Source organism: Myodes glareolus, chromosome 19, assembly GCF_982192425.1.
Source record: "Myodes glareolus chromosome 19, mMyoGla1.1, whole genome shotgun sequence".
NCBI classification, from domain to species: Eukaryota; Metazoa; Chordata; class Mammalia; order Rodentia; family Cricetidae; genus Myodes; species Myodes glareolus.
The window spans coordinates 28589473-28605327 of record NC_142044.1 but is presented as its reverse complement, the minus strand read 5'-3'; the positions used below and the strand labels follow the sequence as shown (position 1 = coordinate 28605327).

Genomic DNA, 15855 nt, shown 5'->3' with positions numbered 1-15855 from the left:
CAGTACCCCTCTGACTCAGGAGTATTCTGACTCCATGTGTGTTTGCAGGTTTGCATCTCTGTCTGCTCTCAAAGACTGATGTCACTGGGTCCAAGAGTTCTGTCTTTGTCTATTGATATCCAAAACCTTACATAGAACAGATATTTCAAATTTGAATTTCCTTTCTTTGGTCTGACACTTGCTGCCTTAAATTTTTGAAGTAGTTCTAGACCTGTGAGAGATCCCCCAAAATGGGGTAATGAGAGAGAGATCCCCCCCACCCCAAAATGGTGTAATGAGAGTGGAAATAAACTTTATCTTTAACTTAAAAGGTTAATGCTCTAAGCTCCCATTGGAATCAGTGTGTGCCCAAATCATGCCAAATGTTTCCTGGGCGTCATCTCATTTAGTCTTCATTCCAATAGTATGAGTTAAAAACTGAGGGCCAATTAAAGGTTAGTAGACATTCCTGGGGAGCTGGAGAAATGGCTCAGTGGTTACAAGCACTGCCTACTCTTCCAAAGATCCTGAGTTCAAGTCCCATATGGTGGCTCTCAACCATCCATAATGAGATCTGGTGACCTCTTGAGAAAGAGACCTGGTCAGTCGTCTTCAACAACTTAGACCATGAAATCCACTATGGATAAATTAAACAGAACCGCCATATACGGGCTGCCCATGCATGCTTCAGCATTGCCAGGGCATAAATTTCATTTCAAACTTCAAACGTTCCTGGGATGGGGAGTCAGGAGCCCCAATCCAGGCCAATTCTAAAGCCTGCCCAGTTGTCATGCAACTTGAAGACAGCATTCTTAAACCACAACCCCTCTGCTGCTCCTCCATCCCCACTCCTTTCCTGGAGAATTTCTTTCTCCTATATTAGTCAACTTACGCGTGTTTTCCTCTGCTAGTCAGCTTTTTCTATGATCTTCTTGAACTTGTTTTCTCACCTCTGAAACTGTCACAGGATGGGCTGGGTACCGTGCCATCTCTAATTCTCTTTCATATTAAATGCATGTGTCTATCGACTTAGTCCACAGGGGTATCTGACCTGGAAATCAAAGCAGATTCAATTCTTGGAAACTCTGCCTATAGTACATGCCCCCAGGGACAATTCAAGCAGCTAAAATATTTTAAAATTCGATTACTGTATCATATTCTGTGTCACATCACTTCCTGGAGCAATCGCTATTTATCAGCTAGGATTTTCCTGAGATCATTGTGAGGTATGCACTCTTAACCAAAGGTTCTATGAAAGATAGAGACGAGATGAGCCCAGGGTCTCACAGCTGGACTCTGTCTATCAGATTGGAAGCCAGACATATTTCACTTAACCAGACTCCCTACTCCAGGAACAGAAAGGAGGCTTTCTCCCTTTTCTCCTCCACCTAGTATCACACTGCAAAACCCCTTGTCTTGTTACAAAAACCTGGCAAAAAAGTAATGTAAATAGGGTAAATTGTTTTTTTTCCTTACAGTTTAAGGGGATACAGTTCAGTTCACTGTGGCAAGGAAGGTGTGGTGGCAGGAAAGGGAAGGAACTGGTCACATCACATGAACGGTCAAGAAGCAGACTGAACAAGCCATATGGCCAGGCTACAAACACCTGGACCCACCTCCATTGACTTAATCCCTCCAGTAAGGCTCCTCTAGGTTCCACAACTTTCCTAAAGGGCCACCAGCTAAGGACCGAGTTTTCAAACACATGAATTTGTGGGTGACATTTTAGTTCAAATGACAGCACAGGCTTCAGAGCGTCGTTGAACCCTATCTTCTCTGCTCTCCAGAAATGAGGCTGGGATACTGAGAGAACCTGGTGCAGCTGACACTGGTTTGATGTCTCCTTGCAGGGCATCCTTGGCTCAGGACTGGCACTCAAGGTACAGGAGCAGCACCGTCAGAAGCACTTTGAGAAGAGAAGGAAGCCAGCCGCTGAGCTCATCCAGGTCTGTGTACCCGGTGCTGAACTAGGATGGTTCCAGGGATGTGAGAGTGTGGTGTGTGTGTGTGTGTGTGTGTGTGTGTGAGAGAGAGAGAGAGAGAGAGAGAGAGAGAGAGAGAGAGAGACAGAGAGACAGAGAGACAGAGAGAGAGACAGAGACAGAGACAGACAGAGAGACAGAGACAGAGAGAGACAGAGAGAGACAGAGACAGAGAGAGAGACAGAGTCAGAAAGAAAAAGAAAGTACAAAAGCATATACCTAGATCGGAAAGGACCAATTTGCATTTGCTTGTTTGTGATTGGTTACAGTCATCATCACTACACAGTCTATGCGTATTGGCAGTGAAAGCCTTACCATTTCCACCCAAATTCTAAGACACTCAAGTACTCTAAGCACTCAAGGGTGAAACCGTTTGATTTTTTTTCCTAATAATCTTGGCGTGAAGAATTTGGCTTAGACCTGTGACTTTCCTTAGCCTTCTTCTTCCCATCGTAGAATTGATCCAGTGACCCACAGAAAATAGATAGCTAACAATCCAGTGCTCAGTGAGCTACAAGGAATACTGTGATATACTCCTATCTGTCAGAGCCAATGAGGTCATGGAGAGAGAGAGAGAGAGAGAGAGAGAGAAAGAGAGAGAGAGAGAGAAGAAACCAAAAGCATACAGACTATTGAATATGTCTCAGGTTGTTCTGACCCCTCAACAATCATTGCACAGGAGATGTTGGATACGTGGTTCCATCTCCCACCATTACTCCTCCAACCACAGATTGGAGGAAGAATAATAGAGGAATAAAACAGGAATAATTACTCCCTATTAGACATCAAGGGAAGTTTGAAGTTTGTATCTTGATTGTATGGGCTGTTGGGAGTAGGGGGCCTAGTAAATAGGAAATTAGTGCATCCCCCCCATGCCTTCCTGAGTACTGAGAGCATTGCCATTCACCCAGAGCTTGTATCCAGTTGTACTAGGTCACTAAGAACTGGGTCTATGGAACTGACACAGCCTGGTCTGCTCTCTAAGCCAATTTCAGGATTCAGAGTCTGCTTATTCCTTTATGCCCTCAAACCCCAGGCCATCAGAGCATCCCAGGAGGTTAGTCTATGAGAGCCACCTCCCAAGCTCTATGAAACTCAGAAATAGCACAAAGACTTTATTTTCTTATGTATTTGACTGATCAGTCTCAAGGAGCTCTCTGGGAGGAATAGTCAGTATTCCTTTCAGGGATTTTTCTACCCTCTTCTCTCTATCCCAGTTCATCTCTCCATGTCCCAGCTCACCACAGCACCCATTGTAGTTCTAAGATGGTCAAGTTTTTGTTTTTACAAAGAAACTATCAGAAGCCAAGACCTCTGCTTCTCTGAATTCTCACTAGACAGACATTCAAACTCTTAGGAGTCAAGAGCTTAACAGTTGTTTGAATGGCATAGGATGCTGTGTGGATGTTTCATGCGGTACCCACGTCATTCTGTTTTCTTTTCTCTCCTCCTCAGGCTGCCTGGAGATATTATGCTACCAACCCCAATAGGATTGATCTGGTGGCAACCTGGAGATTTTATGAATCAGTTGTCTCTTTCCCATTCTTCAGGCAAGTAGTCACTTGTCTGAGTACTCAGAGCATGGCTGACCTTCTTTACCACAGTCTGTGCTTTGTGTCATGGTCTCATGGTTTGCTAGAGAGTATCTTCCAAGGCGATGAAGAATGGTCCCTAATATGAACCACATATTAACATCATTGGAAATCTTGAAACAAACAAGCAAAACAACAAAAACCTTGATATTCAGACATACTTGACCTAATTAAGTCTGAATCCTCAGAAGTAAAACCAGACATCTCTAGTTTTCAAAGCCTTCTAGATGCCCCAGTGAGCAGCTGGAGGTAGACAACATGGCACTAGGAAATAGCTGTGTGAACAGAGTCAGGGGACAGAGGAAACTGAAGCCAGCACAATCAGCTATCATACAGTGTGATAAATCCTTCACTGGGCATAGCATACACTTACAGACCACTTCAACAGAGGGAAGAAGGGCAAAGGTGACATAGGATCCTCTGGAAACCTACTAATGGTATTTCATGGTCTCACAGTTGGAAAACTGAACTAAAGGCCCATGGAGATGAATAGCCTCTTCCCATAGCTAGCATAAGGGGAAGAGGAAGGAGCTTAACATGCAGTGATATCCACTGCATTCCAAATATCCAAGTCTGTGTTTCACTTCATCCTAACAGGTCCTCTGAGAAAAGCCAGTGTTCACAAATGTAGAGATGCATTAGAGTTGGAGGCATTGTTCTGAACACAGAGAGCCAACATACACCTTCAGCAATGATAAAAAATAAAAAGTGACAAAACCATCTTGACCAGGAACCATGGTTTCATTCTATCATAAGGGTTCATTGTGAACACTGAGTAGCAAGATGAATGGCTGATGATAGTAGCTTCTACTTACCGATCAGTGACCTGGGACTCAGAATTACTGGACATTTTGATAGTCTTCTGAATCTCATGCTTTTCTTGCTGCCTGGATTCTAAAGCAGGCTTGAAGCTGCAGGGCGATTGGTAATGAAGAGTCCCCAGACTGTATATTGATACAAAATATACAGCTTTAATAAACAGAAGTAAGACTTGCAACAGCTTACATCAGAATCCAAATGATCTGTCCAGATGCAGGAGCCAGGAGCCAGGCGAAAAGAGAGCTAGCAGAGCATGCTTGCTAGGTTTATAGGCAGGCTTTAGCCTGAGGGCGGCACACCCCCAAAACAGAATGTGATTGGCTGAACTCCCCTATCACAGGCTCTTCCTTTTCAGTGTTTTGATGGTCTAGTCTAGACTTCTGGATATAGACAGATGCAAGACTTTTAGAACCCCTGACTTAGGAGAGAAGGTAGAGGCACAGTTAGCTCATCCATGGGTAGGTTCTACTCTGAGATATGTTTACTGAAGTATGTTCCATAAACAAGTACCTGCCATTTCAGTGAACAACCCAACAGTAGGTAAGTGCCTCTCCCAACACCTATATGACTCTCTCACACACTCTCACACACTCAGTATAAGATCTATGACTGGTTTATGAATATGGCCTCTATTGATCCATCCACTCTCACCACCATATTGTACTAAGGATTTAAGGAAGTTTAGCCAACAAGATGGCTCAAGGACTAAAGGCATTTATTACTAAGCCTGATGACCTGAGTGTAATACCCGTGTTGAAGGAAAGAACTGACTTCCACATACATGGTGTACACACACACACACACACACACACACACACACACACACACACTAATTTATCTACCTATCTATTTTAAAAGATTTAAGGAAATAGAAGAGATCTGTATTTATGTGCTCCATTGCTTTATTTAAAACCTTTATAATCAATAATCATAAATAGCATAAAAATGTGAAATCTGACCGTGACCTTCGAGAACTCTAAGTCCAGCCCCAGAAAACCTTCCCTGCCTCACATTCATGGGGTGTTCATTTCTCAGGAAAATCTGATGGCATGAGCCAAGGTTAAAAAGTGCTAAGAAGGGAGAAGAGAGAGAGGGTCTGAGAAAGATAAAGGGTACTGATGACTTGTGGGAGAAATAAGAGCGATAGATGAATAATTAAAGGAGTAAGTCTGAGTTACTCACTGCATCTTCTAACTTAATTAAACTTACTTGCTCGGATGTTGCTAATTGTGTTTCTAAAACTCTGCTGCTGCTATTATTGATTAGGAGCTGGGACATCATAAATCAGAGCCTTCCTAAAATGGGCCAGTATCCCCCCCTTTCAAAAAACAGGGTGACCTTGGACTCAAATCCAAGAACATGTGTACCCAGACCAAATGTAGAGCCACGATGGTTTTCATTAGCTGTGCATCCCAAGGCCTTGGCAATGGGCCTATTCTTTTTGGTTGATTTATTATAAATACAACATTGTCCTGGCTGTCAGACACTTGAAGGCTACATTGTGCTTCAGACAGCTGCTGTGATATGGGAATGGCTTTTAAACTAAGAGGGAACATTTCTTTCTTGTTTTGTTTTTCAAGGACAAAGTACAAAGTCACTAGAGAAACTCACTTAGCAACCACTCTGAAATGAGACAGTCCTTTGGGAAAAGAATGTCCCTGAATGCCAACCCACACCATATGCTAATGACAGAGAAAAAAGCAGGTACACTAATGTGTCCTCACCTACCTCCCAAAAGGTTTTTCCCTTTTATTTACTCCTTCTTTAATAATAATTTTATTGAGATATATTTCACTACCTAAAAGAGTATAGGACAGTATAATTATTCTGACTATAGTCTCAAAGTTGGGCATCATTCAACACACTAACTCCAGAGAAATTTTGTTATGTCAGAAAGAAATCATGTCTTTGTGGTTTCTATGATCCTCTCTTTCTCCATCCCTGTGGTCATTTTTGTAAATGAAGAGACAAAACACTCTACTAATTCTTACTATGATTCAGCAAGTACATGCTGGAAGAAAGATTGGAGCCAAGATTTTCTGCCCAAAGCTCTTGTTCTTCCATTGTGTGTCTGGGAAGAAATGGCTATTTTAGAGAGAAGTACATGATGCTCTGATACATGCTCACCTACATCCCACAGATTGGGTCAAGACTTATTTGTCTAAACAATCCCCATTTCTGAAGGGGCTGGTGTTGTAACAGTGAAATTGAGTAAGGTGTATGACAGTATCTGCCTTGGTACCTGATTCATGGCATATTATGATTCAATCAATGATGATTAAGTCTGCCCTGATGATATCTATGAATCCAAATCGAGCAAAAGAGAAAGAAAGACACTGATCTCTGAAATTACAGTCTCAGGAAACCACTGTGAATAACACCATAGTGAGAACACCCTGTCTGAATTGAGGCCCAGCCCAGTGGACTTGTTGGATGAGCAAAACTGCTCCAAGTGGAGAAAATGGGTAGGGGATTCTAGGCAGAACTGAGCAAAGGCTCAGAGTGGGGAATATGTGGCCAGCATATTCAGCTGGCCCTGTCAGTATAGAGCGTTTTCTGGAGTTACTCTGCCTGGGTTGGGATCTGAACCCTACTGCTTCATGTCTGAGACCACAGGCAATTTCTTAAACTTCTTTGTCTCTCAACCTTCTCAACAGAAAAATGATATAATGGTATTTACCTCTTAGAGTTATTATAAGGATTAACTGACAAATCCATAAATAACACTTAAAATAGTATCTGGTAAGAAAAGAGACATGAAACAATTTACTGTCCAGTCACCATGAACAGTGGTAATGCTGTTGACCACGATGGCAGGGAGGGGTGGGAGTACAACAACTACTTTTGGCAGTCTTGATTTCCTGATCTGTCTCTACCACAAAAGAAGTCTTATGAGCCAAGCAATGAATCCTGGGGTTGAGTAGTCACTCACCCGTTTTCTCAATGAATGAGCAACTAAGACAAACTGAGGAGCACAGTACCAAATGGTGGTGGCAGGAGCATGGGGCACATGGCAAAACCCACCTCATACTTTGGTTCTCTTCCATACCCACCATCTTGTTTCAAAATGTTTCTTGATTTCATTTGTCCTGTTCTACCTTCTGAGTGATGCTGAGGCAGACTGTGGGGCAAGAGGCAACCATTTCATGTCATTTATATATTTTTCTTTTTCTCCCCCTTCTATAGGAAAGAACAGCTGGAAGCAGCAGCCAGGTACATTTCTGATTATGAAGCCCTTCTTTTTTCCATTGTTTGGGGGAAAGGGTTCACTTCTGCATGGGGGAAAACTGCTAGATAACCATGTTGGTCATAGCTAGTCTCTGACGCTCACTCTGTTGCTGAACACAGATTCCTCTGCCATTTTCGTGCCATATTAAGAACAACTTAATATGAATAATAGCAACAGCTGCATAGTAGATGTCTGTCTCCTCGAGCTAGGCTCTGAGCATGTTATCACACCTGATCCTTACAATTATCACGAGAGATAAGTCCTATTATTCTCGTTTGTAGATAAGTAGACTGGGACTCAGAAAGGTTCATCTACCCCTTCAGATTCATACAATTTGGCAGCAAAACCAAAATTTTAAGTCAGATCTAAATCTGAAAATCTTTGCCACTGGTGCTGGAGAGATGACTCAGTGGTTAAGGTACTCATTACTCTTCCAGAAGACCAGGGTTCAGTTCCCAACACCCAAATGTCAGCTAGCAACTGTCTGTAACTCCAACATCTGACACCCTCCCATATACATACATGAAGGCAAAACTTCCATGCACATATTTTAAAAAGTTTGCCATTGTACTTTTCTCCATTTGCTTCTTGGGCTCACACCACAGATGACACTTCAGAAAACAAACACAGAACTGCAATTCATGATCCCCATTACCATGAGGGTCTCTAGTAAATCATGTACACTACAGTGAGTGAGAAGAGGTTCAGGGTTATGTAGGACTACTTTCCACAACTTCTTACCCCTCTGTAGAAGGTGCCCAACATCTGGACCCTGTTCTAGGTTATAAAGCAAGGTGATTTACTTTGACAAAATAGTGTGAAATGTTAAGTGATGTCAACACACTCCTCAGAGCAGTACTTGGTTTAAACTTATGGGGTGTTTTCTGTAACTTTCCATGTAGCATTTCTGAGCTGTAGTTAACTGTAGATGACTGAAATCATGGTTAGAAGTACTGTATATCATTCCAAATATGCATTGGATTTCCTGATTCCAGTTAAATTGGGGATCAAATAGGTGCATGTGAGTCTTTTCTAAGGGTGTTTCTCTGTGTATAGAAAAGAGGTTCTTTGAAAGACAGCTACCAACATGTTTGTGCCTTTGCAAGAACTCTCCTCTCTGTCAAGGTGCAAAGGAAAGTCTATTCCCTAATTTTTTAGGTTTGGACTTAGGTGTTTGATGGCTCACCCTCCTCAGAGAAGATTCTAGTTGGTGATAGAAGCCTTTCAATCCTCTTTATCCTCTATTTGAACAGTCATTAGGTAGGGCTGGTAGACTGGTGAGGGAGCTGAGGGGAGCAAGTATAAACACACAGCCTGGAGTAGGAGACAGGGGTCTTGAGAAAGGTTGAATTCAGTTCCTTGATCCAAGAAGGAAGGCTACAAGGTGACAATGAAATGCTCAGACACAAGTCAATGCTTTAAATAAAAGTTGACTCCTGTCTATCAACCGGCCTTCCACTCTTATGGTTACCTCCATATAGTCAGGGCGAGATCTGAAGTTCATTCTATTGCCTCCTCCTCGAACAAACAGCCCACAGGTTGGTTTGACAACTTGAGGAAACAGCCATGTTTCCTGTTTCTTTCCAGATCCAGATATAGTCTTGAGGGTAAGAAGGGGAATCATTAAGTCGGCTTACTGGTGGGGACTCACATTCTTGCCTGCTTACAAAATGACTGTTTATTTAGGGCTTTCTTGATTGTTTTGATTCATGTGGACTTGCTTGTAGAACATAAGCCCAGCTGAATTCATATAGTTGACTGAATGGTTGCCTCTGATAATGTTATGCTTCTTTCTTGGTGTGCACAATTCTGTGATTAACCCAAATGAAAAGAGACAGCTCACGTGATAGGCTCACCAATAGCTGAACACTTAGCAGGCCGTACTGCACAACTCTTAAAAAATTGGAAACAGTTGGCTCCTCCCATCTCTTCGCATCTGGTTTGAATACATCGTTGTGATGACCTTGGTTGGGATTCAGAGCTTTCATCATAAAGCATATAAGTATGCATATATAGATTATATTACACACACACACATCAGTATTGAAGCTAAGTCTATGCCTGAAATATAAATGTACCCCATAAATATTTGATGAGTGGATAAATAGTAATCTATTTTATCTCCATGTCACTTTCAAGGAGTTGATCTGAAGTGCTCACATATCTTGCAATGCCATCAACACAGAAATAGCCAGAGTAGGGTTGCATCCTCCTTCCACCCTGTTAAGAAGGAGTTTCCCTAAAGCATAGGTCGTTAATGCCCTCCCTCGGTGTTAATGGATACAAAGGAGCTCAGTTAACCCAGCGGACACATGATCTGGTATTAGAGCAGTCTCCATCGTCCAAGAACTCCTCTCGTATGACTTCATGTGATTCTCTTGTCAGTTTCTCTTGGGATTCTGCCTGATGTCCTTTGACTCTTCACTCTCACTCTATCAGTCTTTTCCTCTGATTCTGCTTCAGTGTCCTTCACAGTACAGATGATTACCTAATATACTTGTTTCTTAACTACTTTTTCTGGTAGACTGGATACCTCTGAGTCACCAAAACATAACCTGAAAACCTGGTCAACTTTGTGTACACACACACTGAAAGTGGGTAGATAGAAAATAGGTGGAGGGATGAGTGGGTGGATAGAAGATGGATAAATTAATGAACCAATAGGTAAATAGATGGATAGAGGATGTATGAATGGTCACTGAATGAAAGTATGGATAGTGGGTGAATGAATGAATGGACAAAGTCTATATTATACAAGTATCATAAAGTCAATTTACACTACTTAAACCTATTAAAGAAATATCATAGCTGACGTATCCATTGAGGGAGGGTCAGAAGCCTCTGGGAACTAGGATAAGAACTGTCTGTATTTTCTCCTTCATCTTTTATCTCGGATCATTCCAGGATGAGTTCACTCTCATAGCTGACTTTCCATGTATTGACTAATCTGTGTATGCTAGTAAACCCCCAAAGAACCCTACATATTGATCCAATTTGTCATATATTCATACCTTGGACAATTTCTTTCCGTAGAGAATAGAGACTACTGCTGGCCAACCCCTGTTGTATGTTTCTACACGTTAGAGTGAAATGAACGACTACAGATCACAAACTCCATTCCATCCACTTGGGTGAAGTGAGAAAATAGAGAAAATAAATTCCTACATGTAATAAGGTGTTTCACCCTCCCATTAATGGTAAATGCATAGCGAATAGAAAAACAGTCATTCTCTATGGTAGTCATAAAGTCCATCCATTAATTTCAAAGTCTTAGTAATAATATTGCGCCAAGGAGCATCAATATTAAGCCTTACTACACTTCATTTATTCTAGAGTGTGTTGGGAGAGACTAGTATTTTACGATCTGGCCAGCACTTTAACTATCAGTCGTAAAGTATCCAGCATATAGGCATCAAGCATCCTGCTGGTAATTAGGGTGTCTTTGTGATAGAGAGTTTTAAACTCTAAGAACAGATAACTATGTTGACAACTGCTTGCTTGAACCCAATTGTTCAAATTGTATTTTTCAACAATTTACTCTGAATAACATCCTTCAGAATGTGTATTTGTCTTTGAAGAACAAAAACATCATCCAAGACACCTTTCTTTTCTCTTGCCTAGTGATTATGTCTTTCTCATTTAGCAGAAGATTATTCTTTGTATCAAAGGATTTAAAGTAATGACAGTAACTTAGAAAGAATGTGTATTGTCTGCTAGGTAGGGTTCTGTGCACATCAAACCTCACAGCTACCCTATGATCTAAATAAAATACTATTTTAATCCTCATTTTATACATAATAACTGAGATTCAAAGAGATAAGAACGTTGCACAGTGTCTGTAAATAGAAAGACACAAAGAAGGACTTTGGACCCAGCTGATTTAGGTCCACAGGTCCTTGTCCCAAGAACAGTTCTAACTAATCCTTGCAGTTGCTTCCTTGGTCACTGCAGGTGTCCCTTTGCTTGTTTGTTTTCCTTTACCCTGTCTTGGCTCACAGAGCTGAAGCCCTTGCCAGAAGAGAAGGCTATAGAGGCTGAAAAGGCACAGAGCCAGACCCTGCTGTGCAAAAGAAGAGCTGCCATTCATTCTTTATCTCTCCCCCTGACATCACCACATGAAATTCAACTCACAGTTACATGTGCTGTTGGCAAGAAAGTCCGTCCAGACCCTAGAATCAGTGATTGGAAAGAGGGGAGAGAAGTTTGATAGCAGTTAACCAATCCCCTAATTTCGCTGATGAGATTATTGCTACCCAGTGCAAAACAAGAGGTTTGAGTATGACCTCATATAATTAGTATTTTTTTCCTGCTGTCCAGATCGACAACACTATCCCAAGATACCCAATAGTAGAGGTGCTGAAGTGAGATTTGGGGCAAAGTGGTGTATCCTGAGTGATCCCTGAACGTTGTAAAGGCTTTGCCTTTATTTTCCCTGACAAATGTTTGGGGCATCATGGCTATTTATAACACACCTTTTACACTGGATAATGATTAGGTTGGGACATAGATGTTGGAAAGGAATCAATAAATCAGTTTTATTGAAGTACTGACTCCGGGCCTGACATTTCATAATACTCCCCACCAAGTCTGGCTTTGAGAGCAACATTGGGACAAACTAGACACTGTCCCAGCCATCACAGTAGGGATGTGGGTGTCATGGTCTTGGTGACATCATGATTCAAGGAAAGCTGGGGGAAGATCACATAAGGACACTGATCATTAAAATGTAAGCTACTCCATCAAACAATGTTGAACAGTATCCATTCACGCTTATGATTCTTCTCCCATGGGAGGAAACTAATTGAATTCTTCTGGGTTCTTCAAAGAGCATGGAAACCACATTTTTATGTCTGTGAAAATGTGAAAAAGGAAGTTCCTCTCTATACATGCCTCATGTACTGTCTCTCCTCATGATCTCTTCATTCCTTAAGACAGAAGAACTTGGCACAACTCTCCTGATTCCATAAATCTGAAGGCTATGCTTATTCGGCCATTCAGCTGTCACTGATAGATATATTAGTGTCGTCAGCTAGCCATAACAAATGACCAGGAACTGGATGAGTGGATGATTTAAAGAACTGAATTTTACTCTAGTTCAAGAGGCTGGAAGTCTGACATCAAGATGTCACCTGGACCATGCTCCCTCCAGAGACGTTTGAGCATGATCCTTCTCTTCCTAGCTTCTCGTGGCCACTGGCAATTCTTAGTTTTCCAGCATTTCAATTCATGCCTCTACCTTCTCATAGAATTTTTATGAATTTATCTGTCAAATCTCCTTTTTCTTTTTATTAGAAAGACACTACTCATTGGAATAAGGATCTGCCCTATTCCAGAATGACTTTAACATGGTTACATCTGTAAAAGTCAAATTCCTAGGCATAGTTTAGGTCGTGGACTTATTTGGAGGAAGAAACACTTCAAAATTCTATTGTTACAATTATGGACAAAACTCTTTTCCTCTACTCAGATAGAAACTTTGGCCAATGACGGAGAAGCTCTATATTAGTCTTTGGTGTCTTTTGTTTCCCTGGGTATTGGTGTGTGATATCAATGAGTGTTGAACAATAGGCACATGAGAGTAGCTGTGTGTGGAAGCCTCTGATACTGAAAATTCATGAGGCTTCTGGTATCGGGACCATTGGGCCCTACAAGTGTCCCCACTCCTGTGTGGTCCTATGAGGTCAATATTCTCCATCCCTTTAGTATAGTGGCTGTTGAAGCTTCCAGGAAGGGCTAGCTATGGGGATTCTTCCGGGTTGACAGTGACCATTGTTATACATCTCTGCCTGAGGGCTGTCTGTTTGAAATCTTTGATCCGAAAGATTCAACTGCTCTCTGGAACCCTGTAGGTGACCAGGACTGGCAGTTTTCCTTCTCTGCCTCCTCCCTGTTTAATCTTTGTCAGTTCTCATCTCCCTGCTCTCTCTTGCCATCCTCTACCCCAACAGCTTTTCATTCCCACTGGCGCTCTCAAACTCATCTGTGTCTTCTTCAGCTGGGAATCTCCTCACTTTCTTGGCCTGTGCTGCTTTGGCCACAATCTTCCTGCTGCCTGTACCATCACTACCTCACTGCTGTCTCTGCTGTGTGCTTTGTGTTGCCAGCTCAGCCCACAGCTAGAAGCTCTTTTTTCATTGGACCAAATGTGACAACAACAGACAGGTCAGTCCTCAGAGACTTCCTCCTGGTGACTTGCTCAGGAACCTTGACCAGCTTTCTTATATAGCCTGAAAGTCCATTCTTGGAATAATCACAGTCAGTAGTTTTAGCCCAATCATAGCCTTGCCTTATCAGCGCCTCTGTGATTCGTGGCCTATGATATAAACTATTTAAAACATTCCTGGACGACCCTGCACCGTGTCATGTAGTTTTTAAGTTCACCCATGGGCAGTTCAAGATGTCATGCCATGGTATGAGGGTGTTTTGGCTGGCTGCTTAACTGAAAGTCTTTTTGCTCCAGATAGCTAAGGGAGCTAGAGATGATAGACTCGCTGCTAATTAGAGAATTGGGTTGCCCCATCTCCCAAAGTCTGCCTTTATGCAGGAAAATGAGTATCAGAAGGAGTGTTGACAATCAAACTTAAATAATTTATTATTAGCACTAGGAGTAATCTTAGCAGATCTGAATATGCTTTAATAGTATCCCACACTGACTTGGTACCCTAGAGAGATGTGGGCCCGTGTTTTCCATCTCACTCCTTCTACAAAAGAGCGTGATGAGATTGTGCAGGATAGGAGCTATCAGAATCAAGGGGTGAGACTTGAAGTGAATATTTTTACAGTGATAGTATTCATTATAACAACATACCAGTGAAGACTGGGAAACTTAGTTGAGATGTAAACACACCAACAGAGAACCACCCAGTGACAATATTTTGAACTCATCTGTCTGGAACCCTTCAGATCTATAATCCTTTGTATTTTCTAACCAGGGACTCAAAATAACAAGGTAGTAGAATTAGGCAGTAGTTATGGGAGTTAGAATTGACTCCTCTTTTGTGTTCTGTGTCTTCACATTACCCCAATTTAACTCCTATTCCCGCATGTGACCCCAAACAACCACTTGTGTCTCTGTGTCACCCAGCATAACCTCCTGTGTCTCCATGTCACCCCAACACAGCCTCCTGTGTCCCCCTGTCACCCAACACAACCTCCTGTGTCCCCGTGTTACCCCAACACAACCTCCTGTATCTCTGTTACCCTGACACAACCCCCTGTGTCCCTGTGTCACCCCAATACAACCACCTATGTTCCCATGTTACCCAAATACAACCTCTGTTCCCCTGTCACCCAACACACCCTCCTGAGTCCCCATGTCATTGGCGGTGAAATGAGAATCTTGCTAGTACTGACCTCACAGGCTGGATTGGAAAGCGTCTGCTGCACCTGAGGAGCTCATGCACAAAAGATGCTCCATGGAGCACACAGAGAAAACAGAGTGTTAGAAGAGCAACACAGAAAAGCATTTACTGTTCACTTTCATAATACCATCTCAAAAATAAAAAAAAAGAGGCAAAGAAGAAAGAAAAAGAAAAGAAATAAAGTATGGAGTGTAACTGAGGAAAACACCGAACCTTGATTTCTGGCCTCCATACACACACATACGTACTTATATGCATATACATACAACACAGATATATATGTACACATATACCACACATAAAATTAATGTTTTTTAAACAAAAAACTCTCCTTTTGGTTGCCACTATATATTTTTACCCATCATAGACCTATTTATCCTCTTATTCTGTGAATCCAAAGCTTGTTCTCTGTACCAGGAACCTTTTAGCACCTGAGGATAGAACAGCAAATAAGATAGGACACAATCCTGATCTTTGTCAAGATGCCTGTCAGCCTTCCGAAAGCTAGAGCACATATGAAACTCCATTTTGTGTTTCTTCTCAACATTCAAGTCATTTCCCCCTTGAAAATGAACATCATCATTCTCCCACATGTCCCTCTAACTGCCAGGCATGGTTCCCCTTACACCTGTCCAGAATTCCCCAGGACAGACGATCGCTAGTTCTCCACATGGCGTCCAAGCGCTGTCTCCTTTCCCTATGGCCACCTTGTCCACACCATCGTCATTTCCTGCCTGTAAACTTCCAGTGCCTTTCTCATTGACTTCCCCGTTTTGTCCTTGTTCTCCTCCAGTGCATTCTAGCAATGCAAACAATTTGTGACGTCTTCTTGATCTGTCATAACCAGAGTGGAACCACATCCAGGTTCAGCTTAGTCACCAATGTACACTCAG

The 15855-nt window shown here is 42.1% G+C and overlaps 1 protein-coding gene across 2 annotated transcripts in view; it reads left to right on the top strand.

Annotated features, from left to right (window-relative positions):
* The window catches only part of Kcnq3 (potassium voltage-gated channel subfamily Q member 3), a 300325-nt gene that overhangs the window by 261324 nt on the left and 23146 nt on the right, over nucleotides 1-15855 (top strand). For both annotated transcript variants that reach the window (XM_048457080.3, XM_085678922.2), the window contains exons 7-9: nucleotides 1830-1925; nucleotides 3417-3511; nucleotides 7559-7585. In XM_048457080.3, coding sequence (XP_048313037.3) covers nucleotides 1830-1925; nucleotides 3417-3511; nucleotides 7559-7585 — 218 coding nt within the window. The remainder of the gene's footprint in view (nucleotides 1-1829; nucleotides 1926-3416; nucleotides 3512-7558; nucleotides 7586-15855) is intronic.